This window comes from Brachyhypopomus gauderio, chromosome 6 (assembly GCF_052324685.1).
Source record: "Brachyhypopomus gauderio isolate BG-103 chromosome 6, BGAUD_0.2, whole genome shotgun sequence".
NCBI lineage: Eukaryota > Metazoa > Chordata > Actinopteri > Gymnotiformes > Hypopomidae > Brachyhypopomus > Brachyhypopomus gauderio.
In genome coordinates, this window is record NC_135216.1 from 10,267,653 (window position 1) to 10,292,481 (window position 24,829).

The 24,829-nt window shown below is 42.0% G+C and overlaps 1 protein-coding gene across 1 annotated transcript; it reads left to right on the forward strand.

The window, feature by feature from the left end:
* The first annotated feature begins 7,660 nt into the window (after positions 1-7,660).
* On the forward strand, positions 7,661-13,720 carry cibar1 (CBY1 interacting BAR domain containing 1). Its single transcript, XM_077008566.1, has 9 exons — positions 7,661-7,852; positions 8,388-8,622; positions 8,810-8,878; positions 9,690-9,791; positions 10,415-10,420; positions 10,613-10,717; positions 10,985-11,098; positions 11,913-12,032; positions 12,785-13,720. The coding sequence occupies exons 1-9, from the start codon at positions 7,809-7,811 to the stop codon at positions 12,908-12,910; spliced, it is 921 nt and encodes a 306-aa protein (XP_076864681.1). The 5' UTR covers positions 7,661-7,808; the 3' UTR covers positions 12,911-13,720.
* The last annotated feature ends 11,109 nt before the right edge of the window (positions 13,721-24,829 follow it).

A 24,829-nucleotide genomic window follows, 5' to 3' on the forward strand; every position in this document is an offset into this window, starting at 1 on the left:
ACACCTGAGTGAACACATCTTTGTCTCATGCATATATATCAAATATGGCATCCATTTCAGGAGAACTGTGTTTCACAGTAACAAGAGACCCATTGTCTGTGCAACTTACAGTTTGGTTTAGAGCATATGGAGATGCGTTATAAAAGGGCCTGTGAGTCAAACACAACATTGCAGTAGATTTCTCTCTCATCTTCATTTTAAGTGCTTCTGATGGTTCTACACACACATCTAACTGAGGCGTTATGCAATTACTACACTGACGTGAAAGACAAGAGCACTCGCAAATATCACACCAAACATTCCAGCATTGCAGATTATGGATGATGAAGTTTATGTCTCGAATGTCAGTGAGACTGTAGTGTACAGACTAGAGATGGGAAAAGGGTCAGCACTAATTAAACCTTTACATTCATTTATCTGCCTGCCGCTGACTGAGAGCCCATGGTTTATTCATGAACCTGCCCGGATCGTGCCACATCAATACATAAGTGTAGCACTAGTGACAACAATACTAAATCAATAGAGATCTGGTCTCCCTAAGGGGAACGTTCAGCATGGTTTTAACGAGCATTCTGTCATGAGATATTCGGGACTTTCTCTGGAAACTTTGTCTACTTTACTAAACAATTTCTAATTTCCCTCTCTTTCTCTCTCTCTCTCTCTCTCTATCTCTCTGTGTTTCTGTGTTTCTCTCTCTCTCTCTCTCTCTCTCTCTCTCGATAGATAGATAGATAGATAGATAGATAGATAGATAGATAGATAGATAGATAGAAGGAAGGAAGGAAGATAGGATGGAAGACCAGTAACACAAGCCATGACACTATCTTCAAAATCAATTACCCATGCATTATTATTCAAGTATTAAAAGCAAATTGTATTATTATTATTGTTGTTTGTTTGTTTGTTATACATAATGAATGTACATAACACCAAATGAAAGCAGACCAAAGCCAAATTCACTACTGCCTAATTACTGTCAGTGTTCAATAACTTATGGCTTATGGCACGCATTGCTTGTTTGCCCCTTTCATATTGGACAGGTCTTCATATAATGACCCATGATCAATAGCACGCTACGACCTATGATCAATAAAAACCTGGAATAAAGAAACAGGCTTAAGAAGGCACAAGAACATGTCAGCACTGCATGTGAGGCATCTGCAGGGTGCCGATTTCTGAAATAAAGGATTATGCAAAATAAAACTGCTGTATGCAAAATTTCCAGATTTCTTACTGATTTACTATTAAAAGATTATTTCAGTATGGATGCCTTTGCCTAGAATCAGATTTTTCCCTTGAGGAATGTTGATTGGTGTTGATGTTTTAAGGACATAAAGCAGATCCAGAAGTAGATCCAGCAAGGCTTCTGAATCTCAATTCTTCATTCAGATATGCTTCAGAGGCCTTGGGGGCATGCACCCTGTACATTGCTAATCCCACGAGAACAGTAATGTAGATATGGTCATAAAACTACTAAGGAATCGGGAGGCGAGCCGCTAAATTGACCTTTATTGGGCCTTCTGGTTCATTTGAGGGTGTGAATTAAATTAACATGATAATTTAGTTCTCTCTTGTTCATCTCACCATCCTATTCTGATGGAGCCCTATGACATTTATGGGCCTTGATTTAGCACCATTCTTTATTAAGAGTCTCCAGTTCATCATATACTGGCACACCAGTGCAGAAGGAGCCGTATTCCAGCTTGGCGGTTCTTAAGCAAATCTGCATTTAATGGTTTTAAAGAGCAATTTTAATCACATCATGCCTATGAAGAACTGCTTATCACAGATACAAACATAGACACACAAATTCAGCACCTATCACTATCACAGCTCCTATTATCTATCTCCTGTAAAAGGTTGACAATTGGTCTCCAATCAGTATGTGAAGGGAATGTGCAGACAAATTAATTCGATCTTTATCATATGACTAAAATAATTACGTGTCATTAAATAAGATGGAAATGTATGCTTCACAATAGGGTAAACACACACACACACACAAAATCACAGGAGAGATGTGTAGTGGAGGGAGGCCTTGGGCTTTCTTGATAGGGGGGGCACTATTGCCATCTTGTGGAATTCTGTGTGGTACTGTATGAGTCTAAAGCCAGACTTCTTATTCCAAATTTCCCCCGTTTCCTCCATGAATAAGGTAGAATGTTTTGTGTCTTTAATTCTAAACAGTATTATCACTCTCTTCAACCTTGGCTCTGTTTTTGAAGTAAGCACTCGCGGAAGCCATACGCCCAAAGCAATTTCACACATGTTAACCTGGTTAATTAACTGCAGGGAGGCAGAGTGTGAGTGGAAGGTACGAACCATGCAGCTGCTTCTGTTACCAAATACAAGTGAATGTGTCGTTGCCCTGGGTGTAAGAGCTCCACCAAGAACACAGACGTGGTGGGCCTCAACATCCACTCCATCTCAAGAGTGTTGCTTGGCTTCTTTTGTATGTACCTTTCACCTGAAAACAGGATGAATGTAACTTGTGTCATGAATACAGATAAGTACTGTGTCTCTGTGAGAGCACTTAATACTACACACACACACACACACACAGGCTCAACACACGTACACACAGAGAAACCAATAAGTTGTCATCTCATTAGTGGTGAATGGCTTTATTGGGCACAACTTCACTGCTCTCCTAAGTGGATGCATTATAATTTCAGGCAGTGCTAAAAGTGAATGGGGATTAATATGCGTTTACATCTGTCTTGTATTAATATTCATGCCTGAATCCACATCTCTACACAAAGCCAATTTTCTGGCCATCTGGGTTATGGCTGGTGGAGGTGATGGATCCGTTTTTATTTGCAATACAGCAATACATCATGAATTTCCCTCTCCAGCCTTGGCTGAGGTGTTGAAGGGCCTGCACACAAACTGGAGGATTTTAATTAGAAAATAAAGAATGGGCTTCAGTGGAGTCTCCCCTCTCCCCACGCTCACCCCCGGAGGAGGGCAAACGAAAAAAAAGACGAGCCGCCACCTGCTTTTCTTTTTCCTTTTTCGACTGGAAGTCAAAACCTTAAAATGTCAGTGAATGAAACGACACTTGTATGTGTTTCAGTTGTTAAAAAAAGAAAAATAAATAAACACAAGCTCTAGGCGGGGCCCTTTGGGGGTTTTGGCTTGGTTCCGCACCCTTTGTGGTCTAAATGCATTTAACCGAGGTTGTGATGGCAAACCTCTGGGCTTGTTCTATTGTTATTGTGTAATTTCATTAGTAAAATGTTTATGTATTGTTTTAACACTTGGTTCTGCGCAGTGTAATAGATTTGCTTGGTTCTAGACAATGTAATGAATTTGGAGTGCCTGGTGTAAAACACAACAACTGTGTAAAGTTTCTCTTGATTGCTTCCACATTGTTATTGACACAGTTCTCAATAACCAAAGCTGAGATGTGCTCTGTGCAAGTCATTAAGTCATCACATCCTTTCCTATATATACCACGATGCAAAGCCCTAGAGACACGCCGCTGGGGCTTAAGGTATGGTGCTTTTACTGCTAGTAGTGAAAACTGCTACACATGCATATCTGCATCATTTGTGTGTAAAGAGAAAGAACGTCCTGACAGTGTTGTGTAACTGGGGACTCTGCTCTGCCGCTGGGCTTGCTGGGCCATGTGTTCTGTGACACTGCATTGTAACTTTAAACACTTTAAAGTTTGTAAACTGTAAACTTTAAACAGCATTCACTCCAAATCCAGTCAAAGAAAACATCAATCTCACCTCTGCAAGGTATATGACTGCAATCCTGAATTCCATGCATACATTACGCTATGCGGTACTGCAGCAAAGGCCGTAGTATTTCAACTGTGGTGACTGGGTTTCCTTTTCACACTTACAACTCGTTATATGCATTTTCTAAAACATTACACAGGGCACAGAAACACAAAAAAAAATGCAATACTTTAAATCTCTTGCTAAATAAAACGCTGCATTCGAATTCTATCTTTTCTCATAATGGAAATCTTGCACCAAATTATGCTTCATATAAATGGCTCTAAAACCAAACAGCATACTAATCTGCTCAATGAACAAGCAAATTATATCATTTTTATGTAGTAGTTTTATATACTTGTACAAGTTGAAACAGTTGTAACAGATCTGTTGATATGCACAGAGATAAATTCAATCGGTGGTGTTGTAAAGTGTATAGTGCATAGTGCAAAACACATCACGAAATCTCACCTTCACAATCCATCAGCAATGTTTATGGCCCAACAGTGATGAAAGTATTATTTAAAGAAAGTCCAGGCCTGAGGGGTCACCACCTCTACATAGCCACACGCCTCTTACTGGACCAAGTGCTGCTTTCTGGATTCCTGGCTAGAAGAGTGACTCCAGCAGACCCAGCAGAACATCTAAAATCATAATGCTGCTGGTTAGGATGCCACAACGTTTTCACTATGACACATTACCTAGAAATAGATATTACATTTTAATGGCAGTGCTAGCACAACTACCATCTTGGATGTAGCATTAGGAGTGGGTGTAGCAATCTATATAAAGTTTAATATAGAATTGGATATTCAAGCAGAATTGCTGGAGCTTAGTACATGACCTTTAGGTGTTAGTAACTGTGGCTCATGTTCCAGCCAAAATGTTTAATAAACAATAATAAGAAAACACTGTAATGGGAATGTGTTGGTCTTCCAGACATAGATTAGGCATGGGCCTTGATGTTAAAACATTTTCAGTGGAGGAATACCATTAGCAGGATTATTTAGTTCAAGACTAAGCTTAATCTTTCTGAAAACAGTATGGGTGGAAGATAATTATTGCAAAACTACAGAGGTTATATTCTAAGAAAGATGATCTAAGAAAATACACAAATTAAAAAATTAAATATGGAACTATACCGGCAGTGGACCAATTTAAACCAACCTATAGTAGTAAATTTATTACTGAACATAATGAGAAAAGCAGTGTTAAAAAAGAGGATTTTGAAAAACACACTAAAAGTTGAAGGTTATAGTCAGGTTCTCCATTACACCATTATGGAAAAGGCATCAGTAACAGGGATTTTGCTGTATGCCTGTAGGGAAAGAGCCCCATCCACTGGCCAGTGGTGTTATTTAATGATTTATTCTGGAAGTTTAGTCTGTGACCTCTCTTTGTATCCCATGGGGTCTTGAGAGGCTCACAAAGTGACCCGTTTTATTGCAGTGCTGGGAATCAATTATGCTAACAGTTTCTAATGAATGCACTTCAGGGACCCACCGCTGCACTCTTAGTTTCACCCATTAGATTTCACCCATTTGCATATTGATGACATAAGAACAGTTCATGTGGGGTTATGGTGAAATATCTTGGAAATTATGCTTTGTAATTTGCTACCAGAATGTCACATTTGCTAGCTACCACAATGGTACAAACACACATTCATCTGTGCTGAATTCTCTAATTCTCTCTCTCTCTCTCACACACACACACACACACATTCGCTTCTGTAGTCTGAAGTCATCTTCGATTAGACAGTATGATAAGCAATGCTGGATGATGTCCAGAAATGGCCTCTCTAGGGATGTGATAGCTATTGTGTGCTTAGGAGGGCAGTCTTTCATAGTGTGGAGGTTAAGGTGCATTAAGAATGTACTTAGCTATTTGTGCCTGGGTAATAGCTGTCTGGCAAACATGCCGAGCTCTTAGATGCATTAAGGGTAAATACACAAACATGACACAAGCTATGCTCAAGTGCAGTTAAAATTGTTATTAATATTAAATGTGTGATGAATAATTTAATGATCCATAACACTTTAGTTGGGTGGAATTTAAGGCAGACTATGCAGAAGTATTCAATTAGATAAGAAGATTTGAAGGCAATAAATAGGGAGAAAGACAGCCACACAGAGAGAGAGAGAGAGAGAGAGAGAGAGAGAGAGAGAGATTGGGATTACTTCATCACTTTGGAATATACAAAGATATTAGATTTAGCCGAGTAATTAATATATTTTTTGGGTGTGAAACTTGGTGCCATTATAAACAAATCAATTTAGAATGACAACAAAGATCACAAAAAACTTCAACAAAAACAATTGCATATGCATACTTATGTATGCATAATAATTGTGTTTTTTATAGGAAAGATGTTTTCTGTGAGGGCACTAAGTGAACTTTGCTCCTACCAACAGACAGCACCAAACACATCAAGTCTGACGGTCAGGCGGCCTTACAGAATGCTGATGATGTCTGGTGGGCCACAGAACATGGCTGCAGGGCCCGTACAGACCTCAGCACTGATGGGGCTTTTCAGCTGCAGGCAAAGGCGAGTGATACTCAGCTCCGTCCCTGGGACTGCCGGGGCCCTAGCTCCTGACATATGTCACTTCCAATCTGCTCTGTGGGAGGGCCTCTCTCTGACATAACCTGCCAGCAATGCATCGGCAGCCACCAACGCAAAGCTCTGAGAGCCGTGTGGATGCAACCCACTTCCTGCTAATTGGTGTTTTTATAATAACACCATCTGCTCTTTAAGAAAGTCAGACTCCTTCTCCAGGAAGATGCACTCTCATGTACAAAATATATATATACACTACACAAACAATGCATCAGTCCTGGGCTTCTGCAGAGCACCAAACTGGAATCTACCTATCTGAAGCACTAAGACCAACAACAGGAAGATGTATTTCAGCATGAATTCAAGACAACATGTACCCAGATCATGCAAGAATGTATCCTTTGCTGTAAAGATTTACTGTGTTGTTGAAGTGGTAAAGCTGAACTGAAATTGCAATTCGGTGATACTATGCATTAATTTGCCATTTTTCCAGTAGCATTTCAGAGTACCACATTTGAGAAATTTCCATATAATCTTTCAAGCACCATCTTAAAATTCAGACACAATACATATTTAACATCAGAAGTGCAGTCAGCAATATCAAGGTGAAATAGATAGGACAGGGGTAGATTGCCACCCAGTGGTCCAGCACACTTCTACCCACTTCTACTGCAAAATGAATGACATATTTATGAAGTCCAACCAAGATCACAAATTGATTCAGAAATCTTCTAGATTGCATTATCAGGTTACTATCTAAGAAATGCTGAGTCTACTTAATAAGTACGTAACAACATTACTAAACTAGCAATAATAATCAAAATTCTGGCGAGGCAAAAATGAAACATTTTGTCATCTCACTGAGCCAATACAAGTGCCTTAAAAGAGTTTCCAGAAAGCAAACTGCAATGGACATGTTTTACACAATCTGTTACAGTGGAATCTCCCCTTTTTCAATTCCATGGATGATTAAGCATGATAATTAAGGTTTTTGGACATTTTCCACAGAGACAGACAGAGCAGCTGGTGACATTCATGCATTTGAAACAGAGTGTATCACAATGAATTCCAATTAATTTCAATGATCACAACATGTCTTGGCAACGATACAAAACTAATAAAGTGCTGAGACATCTTACTCCATCATGGAGGATGGGTTAACCTGGACTGTATATATCTAAAATGTCATACTTGAATGTGTCAATTTAAAAGCGACGTATCTTGCAATACGTATCTTGCAATAATTTTTGCAAAAAAACATGCATACAAACGAATGAATGAAAGAATGAATGAAAGAATGAATGAGTGGATTCATGTTTTTGTTCTCAGTGACTCCACCGGAAGTGTCCCCGTTTTCAGTTCCATGGTAACGACGCGTTCTCAAAGATTTACCTCAGGCTGAGCTAGCCGAGAAGCTAATTACCTAGCACGCTTTATCTGCTTCTTATAGAAAAAACAAACAGCGGCAGTATTGTTTAAGAGTATTACAAAGCAGTTTAGCTAGCTACTTGGTTAGTTGCATGATTCGCAGTATCATGAGCCGTACTCCCGATGCCAGAGCAAGGTAAAATGTGAATACTAGCGTTAGCCAGCTTGCTAGTAGCTAGAATGTCCACTAGCATTCAGGGGCGTTTACCAACGTTACCTAGGTAGATGAATACATGATCAATTAGAGGAGAAGACGGGTTTAATTTAGCTAGTTGGGTCAAATACGTATATTGACAAGATTTAGAGAATCTCTCCTCGACGTGTGGCTAGCTAACGCTAGCTAGTTAGCAAGGTTAGCTAGTTAAATTATCTATAGCTAGCTAGCAGAAGTGTGTGATGTGGTGTGTGTTGTTCTAACTATCGAGTTTATTCCAAATGTATGTGTAAATTGGCTAATTCTGTTTCCTAACTATTACCAAGTGATATATACCCGTCGTATTTTATGTAATGAAAACGGTTATGTAGGTGGTTAGGCAAGTTTTATTTTATTCCCAGTAAATCTCAGTCTGATTTTTGTAATCCAGTCGTTTCATTTGATCTGATTTCTGAGGGTATACAACACGGCCTCGCCACGAAAGACCTTCTCATCATGGTCCTTGTTTGTTGTGCAGGGACACACAGACCAAGCAGATCCAGGAGAGCATCACTCATGTGGAGAAACACTTTGGGGAGTTGTGTCAGATCTTCGCAGCATGTGTGCGCAAAACTGCACGACTGAGGGACAAATCTGACCTGTTGGTCAAGGAGATCAATCTGTATGCAGACACAGAGACCCCTAACCTTAAAAACGGGTTGAAGAATTTTGCAGATCAGCTTGCCAAGATTCAGGACTACCGCCAAGCAGAGGTGCACAACACGTGTAGAGGAACCTATGATCAATTTATCTTTTATTTTACTAGAACCATAACATGTATGCACACACGAATCCTATATTTGATCTAACTGCAGATGCATTTATTTGTGTGTATTTTTTAAAGCTTCTACTCTGTGAGTCTGTAGGATTGCATTGTTAATCCTTACCATTGTTTGACAGGTTGAAAGACTTGAAGCCAAAGTTGTGGAGCCATTGAAAGCCTATGGTAATATTGTGAAAATGAAAAGGGTAAGATTAAGGCTTTTACGATTATGCCTAATTTCCCCAAGTTCTTTATCGTTCACAGACCACGCATCGGGTACAGATAACGCAAGTTGTTTTTCCCTTAATGATCACAAGAGGGCAGTGTTTCATTATTTTTATTCATTTATTATTTAACGCTGGGTCTCCATAATCTTATTCACTTAAAGTCCCCAGGCACCTGAAAAACTACTATGAATATTTTCTCTGTTCAAATGACGGGGTTTGTCTTTGTGTGTGTATAAATTAGCCAGACAGATTAAGAACAACAGCTGAATCTGTTCATTTTGATCTACTTTGTAATATAATTCTGAAATTATAGCCAAGCATTTTAAGGTCCAGTCAAAAGTTCATATTAGGTCAGCATGAGCATAGAGGTAACTAAAGTAAATTAAAGTACAAATGATGGTTTGTGTTTTGTGCACAATAATGGCAATAATCCATCATCTTCCTATGTCTCATATTTTGCCGCATACATTAAAATGTAAATTTCAAATATAACATAACACATTTCAACAGAATTTTTGTATCACTGTCATAGTGCTTTCAAATGGTACCGATTATTGTGCTTGGTATTAAATCTTATTAGTTTACTTTTAATGAGAAATGGTGTTCTCAATTACTGTGCTGGATGTATTTGCACTGCGTTTGATCATTTAACTGCATCACCTTTACTTACACCTAAAAAACACTTTGTTCTCTTTAGAGGACGTGCTTGTCTAAAAGAATTTCCTGTGCGTGTATGTTAAAAACGTTACTGAAGGTTTGTTTGTTCCCTCACCTTTGATTGGATCTGCAGGAGGACCTGAAGCTGACACAGAGTGCTAGGAACAGGGAGGCCAAACAGATGCAGCAGCTGGAGAGAACGAGGCAGAGGAACCCCTCGGATAGACAGATCATCGTATCCCTCCGCCTGCTCTCTTCCTTAGTTTGTCTTGTTTACACCTTAGTGACTTGTGCAGATCTAGGCCTGTCCTGAACTGACCCCAACAATTTTCCAACGCACTGAAAGTTGAATTGATGCATGTGATACACCTGTTATTGCTAGAATAAAACAGGCAATAGTGATGTCGAACCATATATTAGATCAAGTTTACTTAATCATATTAATAATAATCTGATGCTATATTACTTTCCCCGTGATTGCATTGTTTAAGTGAATTCAGTGAGGACATTTACATTCTGAAAGATATTGGCAAGATAAAGGTTTTTAAATTATAGGGTTTCAGTTTATGTGGAATCACAGTTTTCCAAAATTCAAAAGCAGTCAGGAAGAGCTTTTTGTTCACGATTTCTGAAGCAGAAATATTAGCTAAAATTCTTGCTCCATAACATGGTGGCATTACATCTGACTTTATTATATTAAACACAGCCCTGTTGTAGAATTTGTGAATATAGAAACAGAATGTGCACTGTTGCTTGTTTATTTGGATAGAAAGCATTGGATGAGAACAATGGATCAGTGCTGAATCGCAGATTTGTGTCAAAAATCTAAATTTACTACCTTAACAGTTTTTTTTACAGTCACAGGTGGGCCATTGCAGCTGTAATATACATCTCTGAATATTATGTATGGCAGTCGGTTGCACATAATGACTTTAGACACCGTATTATAGCAGTCCCTTTCGGGTGAGATTTCCTGTCACGAGTCCCACACTAGATGAACAGAGTGCAGTGAACAGTTTGTGCTGTGTGTCATGAGCTTCACTTGTGTCATGACAGGCTGAGAGTGAACTCCAGAGAGCCACGATGGACGCCACACGCACCACACGCCAACTGGAGGAGACAATAGACTTGTTTGAAAAGCAGAAAATTCAAGATATCAAGGTCTCAGATCGCACAGTTTACATCGTCGATCAAACATATCGTTTAAGTAGTATTTTGAAAGACAACATTACATTGGGCCCACAGTGCTTCATAGAACATGAGACTTGTATTTGAATGTCATGCATGCAGTACCTCTGCAAGTCTCTGCTGCGTATAGATAGACTGGGCCATTTCAGTAAACAATGTGGATATATTTCTGAATGGATATCTCTTGACTCGGTGATTATCAACCCAAACCTGCCACCATTTTCTTTTCCTGCCGTTCAGAGAATTTTGGGGGAGTTTGTGACTGTGGAGATGTCATTCCACGCCAAGGCTTTAGAGGTGTACACGACTGCCTACCAGCACATCCAGAGCGTAGACGAGGAGGGAGATCTGGAGGTAACGCCCCGCCTCTGTCCTAACACTTCCGCACACGCACTCCTCATCGTCTCAGCTCGCCTGGTGCGCCACCTAAAATCTGTTCTGCTCCATTTCTCTCTAATGGAGATGTCGTGATGACACCTCTCCCTGGAATGCAGCTCCTTTCATAGACCCAGCTATGTAACAATTTAACAGGCATCTTGAAGAACATGCTTGGCAGTTGGCAGCTGAACTTTCTGGCAAATGACCTCTGTGAACTCCTACTCTGGCCTGCCAGAGCAAGCTTTATCCTCAGGATTCTCTATGTTTGATTGACTGGACTGGCACAATGACTGCATCACCAGGATCTTGCATGGAACTCTAGCTTTTCCTTTCTTAAATATTCTTTCAAAGAAAACGGAATAGCCATATTAACTTATACACTCAACATGACATGGGTTTTATGAGGCAATTTTAATATTACAAGATTATTACGTTAGCCACACATTATATTCAGTAATATTGAATATAGGATAATAAAATCGGTTGAGAATGAAGTGACAGTGATGGATTACTACTGGCTTACATATTCCAAATTTGCAAAAGCAGAGTGTTAAAGAAATGATGACAGTGATTGAGAACCTTTAATGAAGGATTCTGTACGCACAGCTGCATTATCTCAATCTACAGTGTGTACTACTTGGTACCGGTGCAATTCATGTTCCTAAGATCATGTTCTATTACTCATTTGAATGTCCTCAACACCGATTCAGTATAAAAGGGCATTAAGAAGTCAGTAGTTCCACAGCTTTCTACAGCAGCAGTTGTCTGAAGCTGCCACTGGTCTCTGCAGGTGTTCAGGAGCACACTTCATCCCCCTGACTATCAGTCACGCTTAGAGATAGTACGAGCCAATTCCAAAACATCTCTGAATCGCACTGGGACGTCCATGAGTAAATCAGGGACTCTGCAGGTGAGTGCTATGCAGATGCTTCACGCAAGACACCCCCCCCCCCCCCCCCAGAATTCTCATGTGCCATTTGCTTTCATGTGTATATTGTTTTTTAGTCTTGTAAATATCTGTTTCTTTTCTTCTTCTTCTTTTTTTTTGAGGGGGGGGGGGTATTTTCCTGTACTTCTAATAATTGTAGTCATGCCAGTTAAGTGCTGATATAATGGTCTGTTTTGGGAAGTATTTTTAAACTGCTGGTTCAGCAGGAAAAAAAATTCCAGTTCAGCAGAAGCACTTTAAATCTGCCTCTGAGCTTGTTCCAGAAAGCATGGTAAATATACCTGTACTACATGGGAGTGTGTGTTCACTTAGAAGTCCCTATTGCTGTACATAAGTTTTTAGTCAAAACCCATCCTGCCAATTAGACCACTCCGTGAATTAGAAAACAAGAGAAGATTCACACAATCTATAATGAGTTGCACAAGTAGGCTGTGATGTTAACGCAGCCGTGACATGAATAAGGCTTTACTTGAGCTGTCCCAGCATGTAGAGCAGCAGTTCCTGCTACAGCAGGGCCAGAATAAAGTTAGGTCATCTGGGTGTTCCTCATAGTAGAAATTCTTTGCTGTGTGTTGAATGTCAGATTTGTCTCACGTAATCTTCCAACTACAAAGAGAATTTCCCCCTGCTGATACTAAGCAAACGTCTAGTCATTAAGTGTGAAACTCATTATTCTGAAACCACATAACTCAATGGTCATGTCTCTGAAACAGTCAAGGACTCCAAAGGGAGAGAGGAAAAGGACAGAGGACGATGAGAATGATGATGACGATGAGGAAGATGAAGACGAGGACGATGATGAGGACTATTTGGAAGAAGTTACAGATGATGAGAATTAATCAGAATATCCAACATGACTTTGCATTTGGTGCCATAGTATTCTTACACATTCTTTCTGCTGCTGTGATTGATCCCTAAATTATACTGTCATCTTATATGAAGCTCTTTTTAATTACATCTGTAAGTTTATACAATCTTCAGTATAATTCATAGTAGTTGTGAAGCTTGGGGTTTTTGAAAATGTTTTTATATAAATGTACAGTAAAATTAAGCACACATTAGAATGTTTTTTTATTGGGGACCACAAGTATTCCAACAATCTGCCAGAATTTTCTCTTACTCTCTCCTTTGCTAAAATGATTCATTTCTGAGCATGCGGTGTTAAATAGTGTTAAAATATATGTGAAACTCATTGCCTTATACAGTGTCAATTGACCGAATGAACCCTTTTGTTCATAAAGAACAGTTTCATCGTTTCATTCTTTCTCCAAATGGTCAGTGCTAATCAACTCTGCATGCCGAGTGCAGGGATGAGGAGAGGGGTCTCCAGATCGTGTATGACAGACAGCTCCGCGATCATGTGCCCATGAACCATCTAGCAACAGCTCACCGTGCCGCCACGCTGGAGCCAGACCCACCCGGAGCTCTGCGTCACCGTGGATTATGACTTTTTCATGTCAGTCATACATGAGTCAGCCACAGCTATCCAGAACCGCTGGTGACGTTCAGGTGGGTTCAGCCTCCGCCCCCCCGCCTTTGTGGCGCACATGGGGGCAGAGCGGGGTGAGGTGATTAATATACACTGTTTGATTTTGCAACATGTAGAGATGCGGTGTGCTGTGGCAAAAGGCTGAGCTTGTACGGTAGTGGAAACTCACATTAAATATGTATGTTTAAACATGCGTGTGACAGGGGAAGAGACAAAGGGAGACCGACCTTTGATGCTGTGAGTCATCAATACTGTGTGTGTGTGTGTGTGTGTGTGTGTGTGTGTGTGTGAGGCCAAATACTGCTCTATAGGCTACATCCAGTGTGGCAGAGAGTGACTGGTGATAGGAAAATTAGGGGCAGGCACTGATGCATGGCACAAACAAGCTTTAATTTATATTTTGGTAGTTCATGATATCCGGCCCATGTCACATGCCCTGTCTGGTAGCCACCAGTCTAATGACACCTGGCTGGTATCGCTGGATTAAGGTCTATAACTATATTCCTGTATCTTTCACAAGGGGGCATAAATGTAAAAATATATTTAGGGTCCTGAAGTGCAACGAAGCAGTGACATTACACTGGGCAACAATGATTTACATGTTTATTATATAGTTTTGCGCAGTGAATCCAAATATGTTGTCAGAATCTATCACCTATAGTTATAGTTGTTGCTGTTGTTCTAATACTCCTTGTATGTCATTATGTATAGTATGGAATAGCAGTAACAAGAAGAGTGAATTCCCCCTATGTTCTCTAGACTACTGCTAAAGTACTGAACATTTTTAAATGTAATAGCACTAGTTATGAATAAATAATATAGAATTTATGCAAACTTTAATTACTCAGTCACTTCAAAACCATACATGATACACCTATATTACTTTGTAAAAATTTGCTTCCCAGTTATATTTGCAGTAAAATAAAATCACATGCATGAAGCAAACCATGGATTTACATTATCAGTAGAATGAAAGTGCTGTGTGGAGTATTGCCTGCAGATGTGGGTTCAAGGTCTATTTTCAGATAAAGCCAAGCCTTTCGTGACAGATGCATCCGCATGAATAACTCCATCCATTCAGTGGCTTTCAGTTAGGTCAACAAAGTCAAAGGCAGGGATTCCTTCCTCACCCCTCTGACTCATCTTTACAGAAGACTTAATGGGAACTAGCGTGTGGTTTCATAAAAGCTGTGGGGGCCTAATCAGGGTGTGTTCTCCTGAGTCACTAATAGTGCGCAGGGTTGAGAGAGAAAGCAGTGTGTCGAGCCACAGCACACCCCACACACTCTCTGTTGCAGTGCACTCCTCTCAAACTCCAATGGCAGCCTCAAAGGAGCAGCTGCTGACGTTACAGGAGTAGCCCTACTCCAGTCTGTGGCACTCATAGGCTGGCCTGTCGTCCTTCAAAGCAAATCGAAGTTTCTGCGGAATTCTTAAAAGTGAAAACTGAATGCGTGCGTCCCATGTTCTGAGAGGAACGTCTGTAACCCAGAGATGTCCTCAGGTTGCACTTGCTAATCTGTCACCGAGAGGTTGGTCTCGTTAATGGTTTTGACGTCCTCCTCCCAAGGCTGACACAGAAAGCATTGTGCAAGAACTGCTCTCGTACAATCTGGTAAAGAGGCCTTGAGGTCTCAGTCTCGCTGTTGGTGGAAAAGACAAACTGGGCATCTGCCTGTGTTGGGCCTGGAGAAACGTAGACGTGTGTGTGTGGAGAGACAGAAATGAGTTTTCACTCATGTTGCTATGGTGTGTTTCTTCGACACACGTCGACTCCCTTTATGTGGGTTTGAGATAGTGGATTATCTTCGTCTCACTGAGTCACTGGAGAAGCGTGATGTATGGCATTCAGCACATGCCTGTCGCTCTCACATCCACCCACTCGGGATGCCAAGGCCCGGGGCTCTGCTGCTCGAGGAAGAGCACTCGGCAAGCTGAGGTGAAATATAAGACAGAGACTGAAACCCGAAACTGCAAACGCCTGGATCCGGCAACATTTCATAAGGTCTGAGAGATGACGAGAAGATGAGAAGATGACGGCGACCTGCGAGAGGATGACCTCAGCTGTAGGAAATGCACAAAGCATTTTCAGAAGTCTCTGAACTTACAGAAAGGATTGCATGTATGCACAAAATGGTGGGACTGGTGGTGGTGGTGATAATTCTGAAACAAAGCACTTTTGTGCCATATTCGCAGGCACTGGGGAGGCTGCAGGTATTTTCTCAACCTTAGGATCCAAACTGGATCAATCCACAAAGATTCTATCTATATATTCTATCTGAAAACAGTTTTTGTGTTTGTTATTTTTGGTATAGTGCTGAGCTTCAGGCCTGAGACCACACTGACACATTTACTAGTCAGAATTGATCAGATCTCTTTCACGTTTGTGCCGCTCTTTTACATATGTACCGCAGTGCCACTGATAAAGAACAAGCTCACCCTTGTAAAAGGGGCTAGGCTGTGCTTCCTTCTTTTGAATGTTTCGATGGTCTCATTTGCATGGTTAAGCCAATCATCCCAACCTATTGGCGACAGGAAATATAGAACTGGCGGATACAGGTGTGTGTCGACATGAATGTGTTAACCACTCTGGTTCAGCTGCTGCTGTAACTGTTATGCTCAGCAAACAAGAACAGGCATGGAGATTATATTATTATTAAGAGGGCTCCATATTTTAAGGACTGAGATACTCATCGAGTCTACCATCTCCAGATCTCCTGTCTGACCAAGAGTCTAGGCGTGATTTACATAGGGGTCTTGTAGTGTGGGGCTGAAATTTTCAGTCCTTAACTGAAACATTACAAGGCACTTTTAAATGGGATGCATTATTGTCAAGCAAAGCAGCAAAATGCAGTGTGCACACATCGGTGATGGCCACACTCTGCCGGTCATGACCTAGACATTAGTCAGCACTCATCAAGCATTCTGTAGCTGGGCATAATGAGCTGGCAGTGGATTAGAGGTGATGTGGTAATTTTAGCTTTTTTTGTTTTTTCCTTTATACATCATTTAATTAAAAAGAAATTGGGGGTGCAGTGGTGAGAAGTAACAGCATTACAGTTCAGTATGTATTTTTAAGAAAGCTTTAGGTTTGGTTGTCATAAGTTGCAAAATGACACAAACTTTTGCCTGAAATATAGAGATTCTGAAAGGATTTCCTATGAAATTTACCCAATATCATCATGACATTTTGGGGTTTTGTTGTTGTTGTTGGTGTGTGTGTGTATGTGTGTGTGCAAAAGAACTTCACATGGAGTCAGAGGTGAGGATGCCAGTTCCTAGGATCCTCATAACGTCTGAGAACTCAGCACCAAACCCATCTGTCCGCTCTGTGATCGTCCCACTGTGGACCTAGCTCACATGCCAACACACAGCAAGTCTGGCTGAAAAAGTGCAGTCTGACTGCAGCTCACTAGAAAAGAGGGAATCCATTAAACCACCGTCTGGGGCCTTATTATGACAGCGCTGTGGTTTTACTACTGGCTGGGAACAGGCTACTAATTGGGAAAATCCCACAGGATTTGTGTAAGAATGTGTCCCAGCTTCTTATAATCACACGTTGAGCAGCCAATCGGAGCACACTTTCTCTGCTTATAATCACGTTGAGCAGCCAATCGGAGCACACTTTCTCTGCTTATAATCACGTTGAGCAGCCAATCGGAGCACACTTTCTCTGCTTATAATCACATTGAGCAGCCAATCGGAGCACACTTTCTCTTCTCCCATCTCTTCCAACGGGCCAGTGTAGCCTTCCCCTCTTCTTCGTTGCCTGTTGATGGACAGGCTCTCAAGAATCTCCTCTAGTGAATTCACCACATACTTGGAATAAGCAATAAAAGCTTCGTCTTGTCGGCTGATGAGCGTTCAGCTTATGCTGGAAGTGCTTTAGCGTCCGGCAGGACCAGCAGCTCCGAATATGGGCCGTCAGCCCGTGTCGTCGGGAATAAACATGGCAGACTAAGTGCCGTGCTGGCGGAGAAACGTCTGTGTCCCGGCAGCGGACGGCCGAGTCACACGCAGCCGCCTCGGCTTGTTTTGGAAAATGTGGACAGGTTGCCATGGAGCCACTATTTGATCCCATGGTAATTAGCCCAGCCCATTGATTGCACAACACTTTCCCCAATGGCTGCATGCTGGTCTCATCTACAGGAGCATGCCTCTATTTATGTTTATGGTTTCTGCAGTTCCTGTCCTTAGATGGCTTGGTCAGTCAACACAAAAAGGTGGTATAACGGGGTTCTAGACTTTCACACAGATGGGAATGGGTCCAGTGATGCCCCACACCACCCGGGCTGTAAGAGTAACAAAGATTACTCGTTATTATCCTCAACACCATCTGGAGCCAAACGCAGAGGCCACTGCCTATTTATACTTTCAGGAATTTCACAGGCCACTTTGGGGTCAGAGAGTTGGTATTCCACAGATCCTTTCAATTCACTTGAGCAGTTACATATGAGTCTCATGAGAGAGAGAGAGAGAGAGAGGATTACTGCTTAAGCACTGCATAGCAGTAAGCAAGACCCACATTAAATTCACATTAAATTCCCTCTTAGAAGATCATGGCACAGAAAAACAGCTTATGCAAGCTAGGAATTTGGGTGATGCAATGCTCAAATAGGTTACATGGAGAGGTTGCTCTGCACTCTGTGAAATTTCTCAAACTCTTGCATACAAACTTACTTTTGGAGACTTTACTCTTTGTGCCACACAGAGAAATATATGGCTTGTGCCAGTGCAGCTAAAAGCCAAAAGAGAAGGGCTTTGGGATGGTGGAGGTTAACCAGCACTGCTTGCTTTTGTACCTGTGTTTACTGCACGTTGTTGTGAGAAGCCGTTTGAACGGTTGTGCAACTGGCCCATTTGCCCAGAGCAAATAGCAGTCTTCTGAGAAGGAGTAGAGGGGAGGAGCTTATGTAGTCAGGGCTCTTTTCCACTAATGTCATGGGTTTTAATCTCCTTTCCCTTGCACAATTTACTTTCATTTGAATGTCTGATTGTGCAATGAGGTCGTGGAGGTTACTCCAGTCATGTGTCCCACAAAACCACGGCCACTAGTTCACAAACAGATTAGTGGTTCACAAGATCACTTCTAGAATCATTTCCTTCTTCTGAATAACTGTAAGCAGCTGTGTAAAGGTCACTGCTTTTGTAGCTTGGTTTTAGGTTCATTTAAAAATAAAGCCAGGTCCTGCTGCACAACTGAGTCTTGGCTTGTAAAAACCTGCATCATGCATTCCTCTTTTGCTAGAGCACCTGTAAAGGCTGCAGTCAAAGTAACTGTAGTCAGAGTAACTGCAGCCAGAATGACTATAGTCAGCTTTAGTAATCTATAAGGGAGAGTAGTATTAGGCTCCTAGGGCAAGAAAAAGGCTGATATATCACAATAACAAATAGCAAATGTCTATTGCTAATTTTGTTATTAACTTAAGGACATGTGATTATTTGGTAAATATTTGGTATATTACAGTGCTGTGTCAAAGCTGAACACCGGACATGGCCGCTGTGTAATATGGCCTAAGATTAGAAGTTTATGCAGAGTCTGTTTGCAGGGTGCTAACCACCTGTGTTGACATAAACACTGAACGTATGGGCTCAAAGGAAGAAGGACAAAGGGAACAGCTACCATAGGAAGTGCAGGCAGTGATCCACACGAGGGACAGCCCACCGGGCCACCGGACCACCTGCCTACCAGCCCAGTGCTGAGAGCAAACATCAGGGGCAGGAAATGCCGCATTCTTGTCAATATGTGTTGGGGGGGGGGGGGGGGGGGGTGAAAACACAGGGGCCACACACTGTTATCAAAGGCTGGGGGGATGTTGCCCGTTTGCTCATGATAAGGAGCATATCCGATGGTGAAAGCGGACTACTGGGAATCCCATGTTTACCGACCATCCAATGATTCCACTGACCGGTGGTCACCTGATTCATAACATGGTACATAAAGTCTGAATGGGGGTAGGCTAAAAGCTTACACAGCCTCTGACTTATCTGGAAAGACTGACTGTTTCCACAAATAAAGCCGGGTGGAGGTGGGCAGACATATTGCTACGGCAACCTGTAATATACAAACCCTGTTTTCACCATTGTCCAGTGGCAGCTTTTGGGATGCATTTTCAAAATAAAAAGTATGCTGGTACCTACAATTATCCTAATGTTCTTGTGTTTTGGGTTTTTTTGCATCAGTTAAACTGTTTTCCATGCATGCATAAAAAAAAATCTGCAGTGCATACGTAATGAAACACTGACAATGCAGCATGCTAGACTTGTGTATAAAACATCTGATCTGAAGTCAAAGTGTACAATACCAGACACAAATACCTCATTCACGCTTATTTAAAGGAAGGGTAATCTGCACTCTGAGACAGTGATATAATGTTTTGGCTACTTGCTGGGGCAAGTGAAAGGTATTCACTTAGGATGGGAATTCTGCTATGGATAGGATAGAGGAGGAGACTTTATTGTTATTCACATCACATGTGGTACATGAGGCGGAACGACTTTGCGTACCCAAGGTCCCGGTTACCCCCAGTCATTTATATTTTTTTGAAAATCATAAAATAAAGCAAAATAAAATAAATAAATAGAATAAAGTTTAGGACGGTGGATTCAGCCATGATCATTTAGGATGGGAATTCCACTATGCGTGTTTGTCGTCTGAGTTATGCTGACATTTCTGCCTTTGTCTGACTTCGTGATCAAAACACAAGTCACTGAAAGCTCACACAGAGCAGCCTTTGAGACGATGCAAATGTGAAATGTACAAATGTTCTTTCAGCTGCTCTATGTGATGAGTGCGTCCGCGCCGGCAGTCTGTGGGTGAACAGGAATGCTTCCTCTCAGTGAGCATGTGAGGTTAAAACAGGCTGTTCCATTCATATTCATGTCCATCTCCTTACGAAGCCAAACTAACAGACTAAAGAAAACACAGACATTTAAATTGAGCATTGTTAAGGCAAACGCATGCGCTGTTGGCAGACGGTAAACCTTTCACTTTTAAAGATTTACTGTGACATGGCCTTCCTCATATAATTATCTTTTTTGTTTTTTATGGTTTGTAGGTTAGTACCTGTTGACATGAGCATGGGAGAACTGTATGTGTAGGAATGACACTGACAAGAGTGATATGGATTTACGATTGAATTAGCAGTCAAACAAATATGAGGACTCAAGGCCTCTGATGCACATTATGTTGTGTATCTGCTAAAACTCTAGTGTAGTTACAACACACACATGCTCCCTCATTTTCTACTGCACTGACGTACCTATGCAAATGTACAATTTGTTAAGGTGGGGCCAGAGTATACAGTGAACAGTGTACACTGCTCACAAATCAACAAGCCATGAGTTACTGTTACATGACCATGTTTTTGCTCTGAGCCCCTTTGTCTAAACATGGGAAATTTCCTCATGGCCATGATGACTAATGGGTCATAGTGAAGCTCTCGCCGTGAGCACGCAAACCTCGGGCATATATTACATATATCTGTTTCCTGGCTTTCTACAAATGAGACAATAGAGAAGGTTTTCATGTCCAATAAAGATGCAAAAACTGCTTTAAGGAATAATGTTTTGTATACAAAATATGCTCAGTTGGCATAAACCTTCAGAACTTGTATTTAAAAGAGCTTCAGCGTCGTCCCTCTGTGACTCATAGAGTGATAGATGCTGGACGTCCAACCAGCAGGACTTGGTTTATTGAAGAGGCCATCAACATCACACTTGTGTAGGCCTCATGTTAGGCAGGCCTCAGCTTCAGTGATTACAGTGCAGTTTCGCAGCATGCCAGCCTGATCTCTGGGGGCTTCTCAAGGTCAAGAACCGTGTTACCACAAGGCATAAAACACTGATTGGTAGAACCAGTGCTATATGTGAGCGTAGTCCCCAGTAGACAGCTGGCACCAGCAATAGGGGACATGAAGAAAAGCTTAAAGAAGAGCAAGTAGCTCTGCTCTGTGTCCTCCTGCCTTTGCTCTGAGGGTTTGTTTGGCCAGGACAGGATATAAAGGGACATCTGGAGGGAATCACGTCTGTTAGCTGCTGAGCTTTTGAACCTCCGAAGTCTGTCTGTGTGAAGATGAGTAGAGACAGGAAGCCCCCTTATGCCGATGTCCCTTACCGGCCAAGAAGTGGCCGTGGCCAAATGCTTTGGTACCTGTTTTCCGTTTGAGAGCCCGGATACCAGAGATACACTACGGATGTAGTGCATGGCAGTAGTCTTCTAAACTAAGAGATGGTTCTCAGTGCTATGTGTTTTCAGGGACTATAGAGGCATCTGATTCTTTTGGCTTCCTCTTTAGTACAGTGCTGTGAAATCAACACGCCAGAGTTCCCAACAGAGCATGTTAAAACAAACGTCTATAAACCTCCACTTAACACTACCTGGTCATTATCCAAAAGTTTGATCTTACTGGGACCAACCCCAAAGCCAAGCCTGGTGGTCCTTCACTCTGGTTTCATTCTTTCACCATGAGTACTGCAGAAGCCGGTGTGTTCCACTGCCTTCTACTGCCAGGCAAACGTGGGAATAGCAGCAGCAGAACGGCTCTCCTCATCAGCCCAGCCACGGCTGCTTCCCGTTACCTTCCAAAACGGAGAAAATATTTACTCCTGAAAACCGAGAAGATCGTTTTCCTCCTTTGACTCCGATCCAGTGGCATCTGGCTTGTATTAAAAGCTCTTCTGTGAGGTGGGAACAATATGCACATTAAGACAAAGCCTGAGCAATGTCTGCCGAATCAACTCCCCAACCCGGGATGACCTAGCAAACAGCACGAAGACTGCTCCGTCTCCTTCAGTTACGAAGTCCTGCTGTGAGGAGAAACACTCAATGTATGTAATAATTCTTGGCCAATGCTGAGATTTCATGCAAGTTTTTGAACAAGTCATTGTCTGCCAGTAACACAATACACCGTGTTGGCCTGTTTAGACATTATACCGATGCCTCAGAGGTTTATTTAGTGCAGCACTGTAACATACTTGATTGACAGTCAGGAACTCTCCTAACGGGCTTCACTCCCCCCTTCTGTCAGGTACAGTTTGTCCAATAACACCACGCTCTCTGTTCCCAAGACTGATGACAGACCTGTGAAGTTGCCAATTCTCTTTTGGACCGCGCAGCAGCAGACATTAGATCTTGTCAGACTGTTTTGCTTTTCCACTCTTTGGAGGGTTGAGGCATCTATAGAGTCTAAGTGTCCATATAGGGCCATGTTCTTATTTGCCCCGGCTTGTTGGGGACCTTTAAAGTTTGGATGCTTGTTTCACACTGTCACTTTCACATTGTTTTCCCACAGTAGAATATTCGGCTTGCTAAATGAACATGTTGCAATCACAAAAGGTATTTACATAATACATTTGTTTTGGGTGTCATCAGGATAAGCCTAAATGCCTTCTCAGTTATTTTGTGTTTATGGCCCAACTAGACACATCATCACCTTTGAATGGTAGACAAAACAAACAGGGTCAGTTTTTAGGCTGTTCTTTTCTTCATGTGTACCCCAGTGTCCCATTTGGTAGCATTGTGACTCAGCCAAGCCTGATTACTCCTGATTATAAGTGTGCACATCAACATGCCAGGGGCCTGAGGTGGTGACCATGACAGATCACGCTGCAGCCTATTATTACAGCCCATTACCATTAATAATGCATGCTTCGTCCTCCCTTAATTACCTCCGCCTACATGCTAGCATAACACCTTCCGTTCAAAGCTCACCTCAGCCGTTCTGACAAAAACACGGACCAGCCATAGCCCATAAAAATACAGTCAGGCATCTAGCAGCATGCACGCTCACGCAGGAGACAGAACGGTCATGCGACACGCAGCACGGGCCCGACTCCGCCACGTCTTTCGAGTCCAGACGAACATTTGTAGTGTTGAACCCACTCTGCTTCGGAGGTGCTGCGTGGCTCCAGTCCAGGAAGCTCTGGCGAGAGTCGCGGGGCTGTTCCACGAGGCTCTGGGACAACACGAGACTGAGAACCAGTTGCACTGAAGAAGAATGAAACAGAAGGTCTTCCTTTTCATCTAATCTCATGACAGCAGTCACTTGAATGGCGTACGTTTTGTCTAAAGACCTACTGGTAACATCAAATTAACCGCTTTATCTCGTTTTTGCTTATAAATAACGTGAGATATGTGAAATAATCTGCCATTCTATTATGGGATTAGAAGAGTTCAAATCCACTCTGTATCGCTGCAATGTCGCAAGCCATTAAAATCCTGTTATATAGCTGCGTTGTTCCACAGTTAATTGCTTTTTGATCTGCTAAACTCCTCTCTCTCATAATTTCAGACCAATTGACTCACCCTTCATGCTGAGGTTTGGGACAGAGCCATGCCCATATATTGGTGACAAATAACACTAACCCTGCTCCTTAGAGAAAGGTATTACCTTGACTATACACGGAGGAACTCAAAGCAAAGAAACACTGCGATGAGCTGGTGTTGAGCATGGAAAAAAAAACAAAAAAACATTCCATATAAAGATCTATTTCTCCTTTGTTCAGACATATGCAGAGAAACCAATTATCTTAGCTACTTACTAGAAGGAATGTACGCAGCTTTTACGACCGCATGAGCTCACTGTTTGACCTCTCACTAAGGCAACAGATGACAATCTGAGTGCAGTTCCACATTCCAAACCTCTCGGCTGGCGTCACACGACCAGGCTGGCCAGGCACGGAAGCCTGGCTTGCTTAATGACTGTGGCTTTATTGACTGTAGTACAGTGGGAGACTGGCGTCTATGTGAAGTAGCACGCTGCCCCGGTCGCCACATCAAACTCCATTTCCTGCGGCCGGCGGGACGAGCGGTGAGTCACTGCTCAGTATGTTGAGAGTGGACATCTTTCAGGATTACAGATTCCTGCATTTGGTCCGAGTTAACGTATTTCGCTGAGAAACAAACGAGACATATGAAAGAGCCAAAGGGTGAAGTGAGTTCTGAGAAAATAAAAGAGTGTTGGGGTGAAGGCAGCACAAAATCCTAATTACTGCTTTTCTCTGTTTGCTTGAAATCTTATACAAGTTGTTTTATAGCTTTGACATTATGGAGCGTAAGCACCACCCACAGTCTGTGTGAGTTATATTGTGTAAGCCATAGAGATCTGAAAATCTTTTGTTGGCTTGGAAGTAGATGCTTCTAGCTGGGCAAAACTCCAGAAAACACACTGCAAACACCTGTAAGTGAACATGAGTGTCGGAGGTCACAAGGACGTCTTCCAGCTAGACTTCTAGCAGAGCCACAGAGTGCTTGTGCTGGTCTTCAGCT

Coding starts and splice junctions, on each gene's coding strand:
- cibar1 (XM_077008566.1), top strand. CDS start 7,809: ATGATTCGCAGTATCATGAGCCGTACTCCCGATGCCAGAGCAAG. Junction 8,623..8,809: donor AGGACTACCGCCAAGCAGAG/GTGCACAACACG, acceptor ATTGTTTGACAG/GTTGAAAGACTTGAAGCCAA. Junction 8,879..9,689: donor ATATTGTGAAAATGAAAAGG/GTAAGATTAAGG, acceptor TTGGATCTGCAG/GAGGACCTGAAGCTGACACA.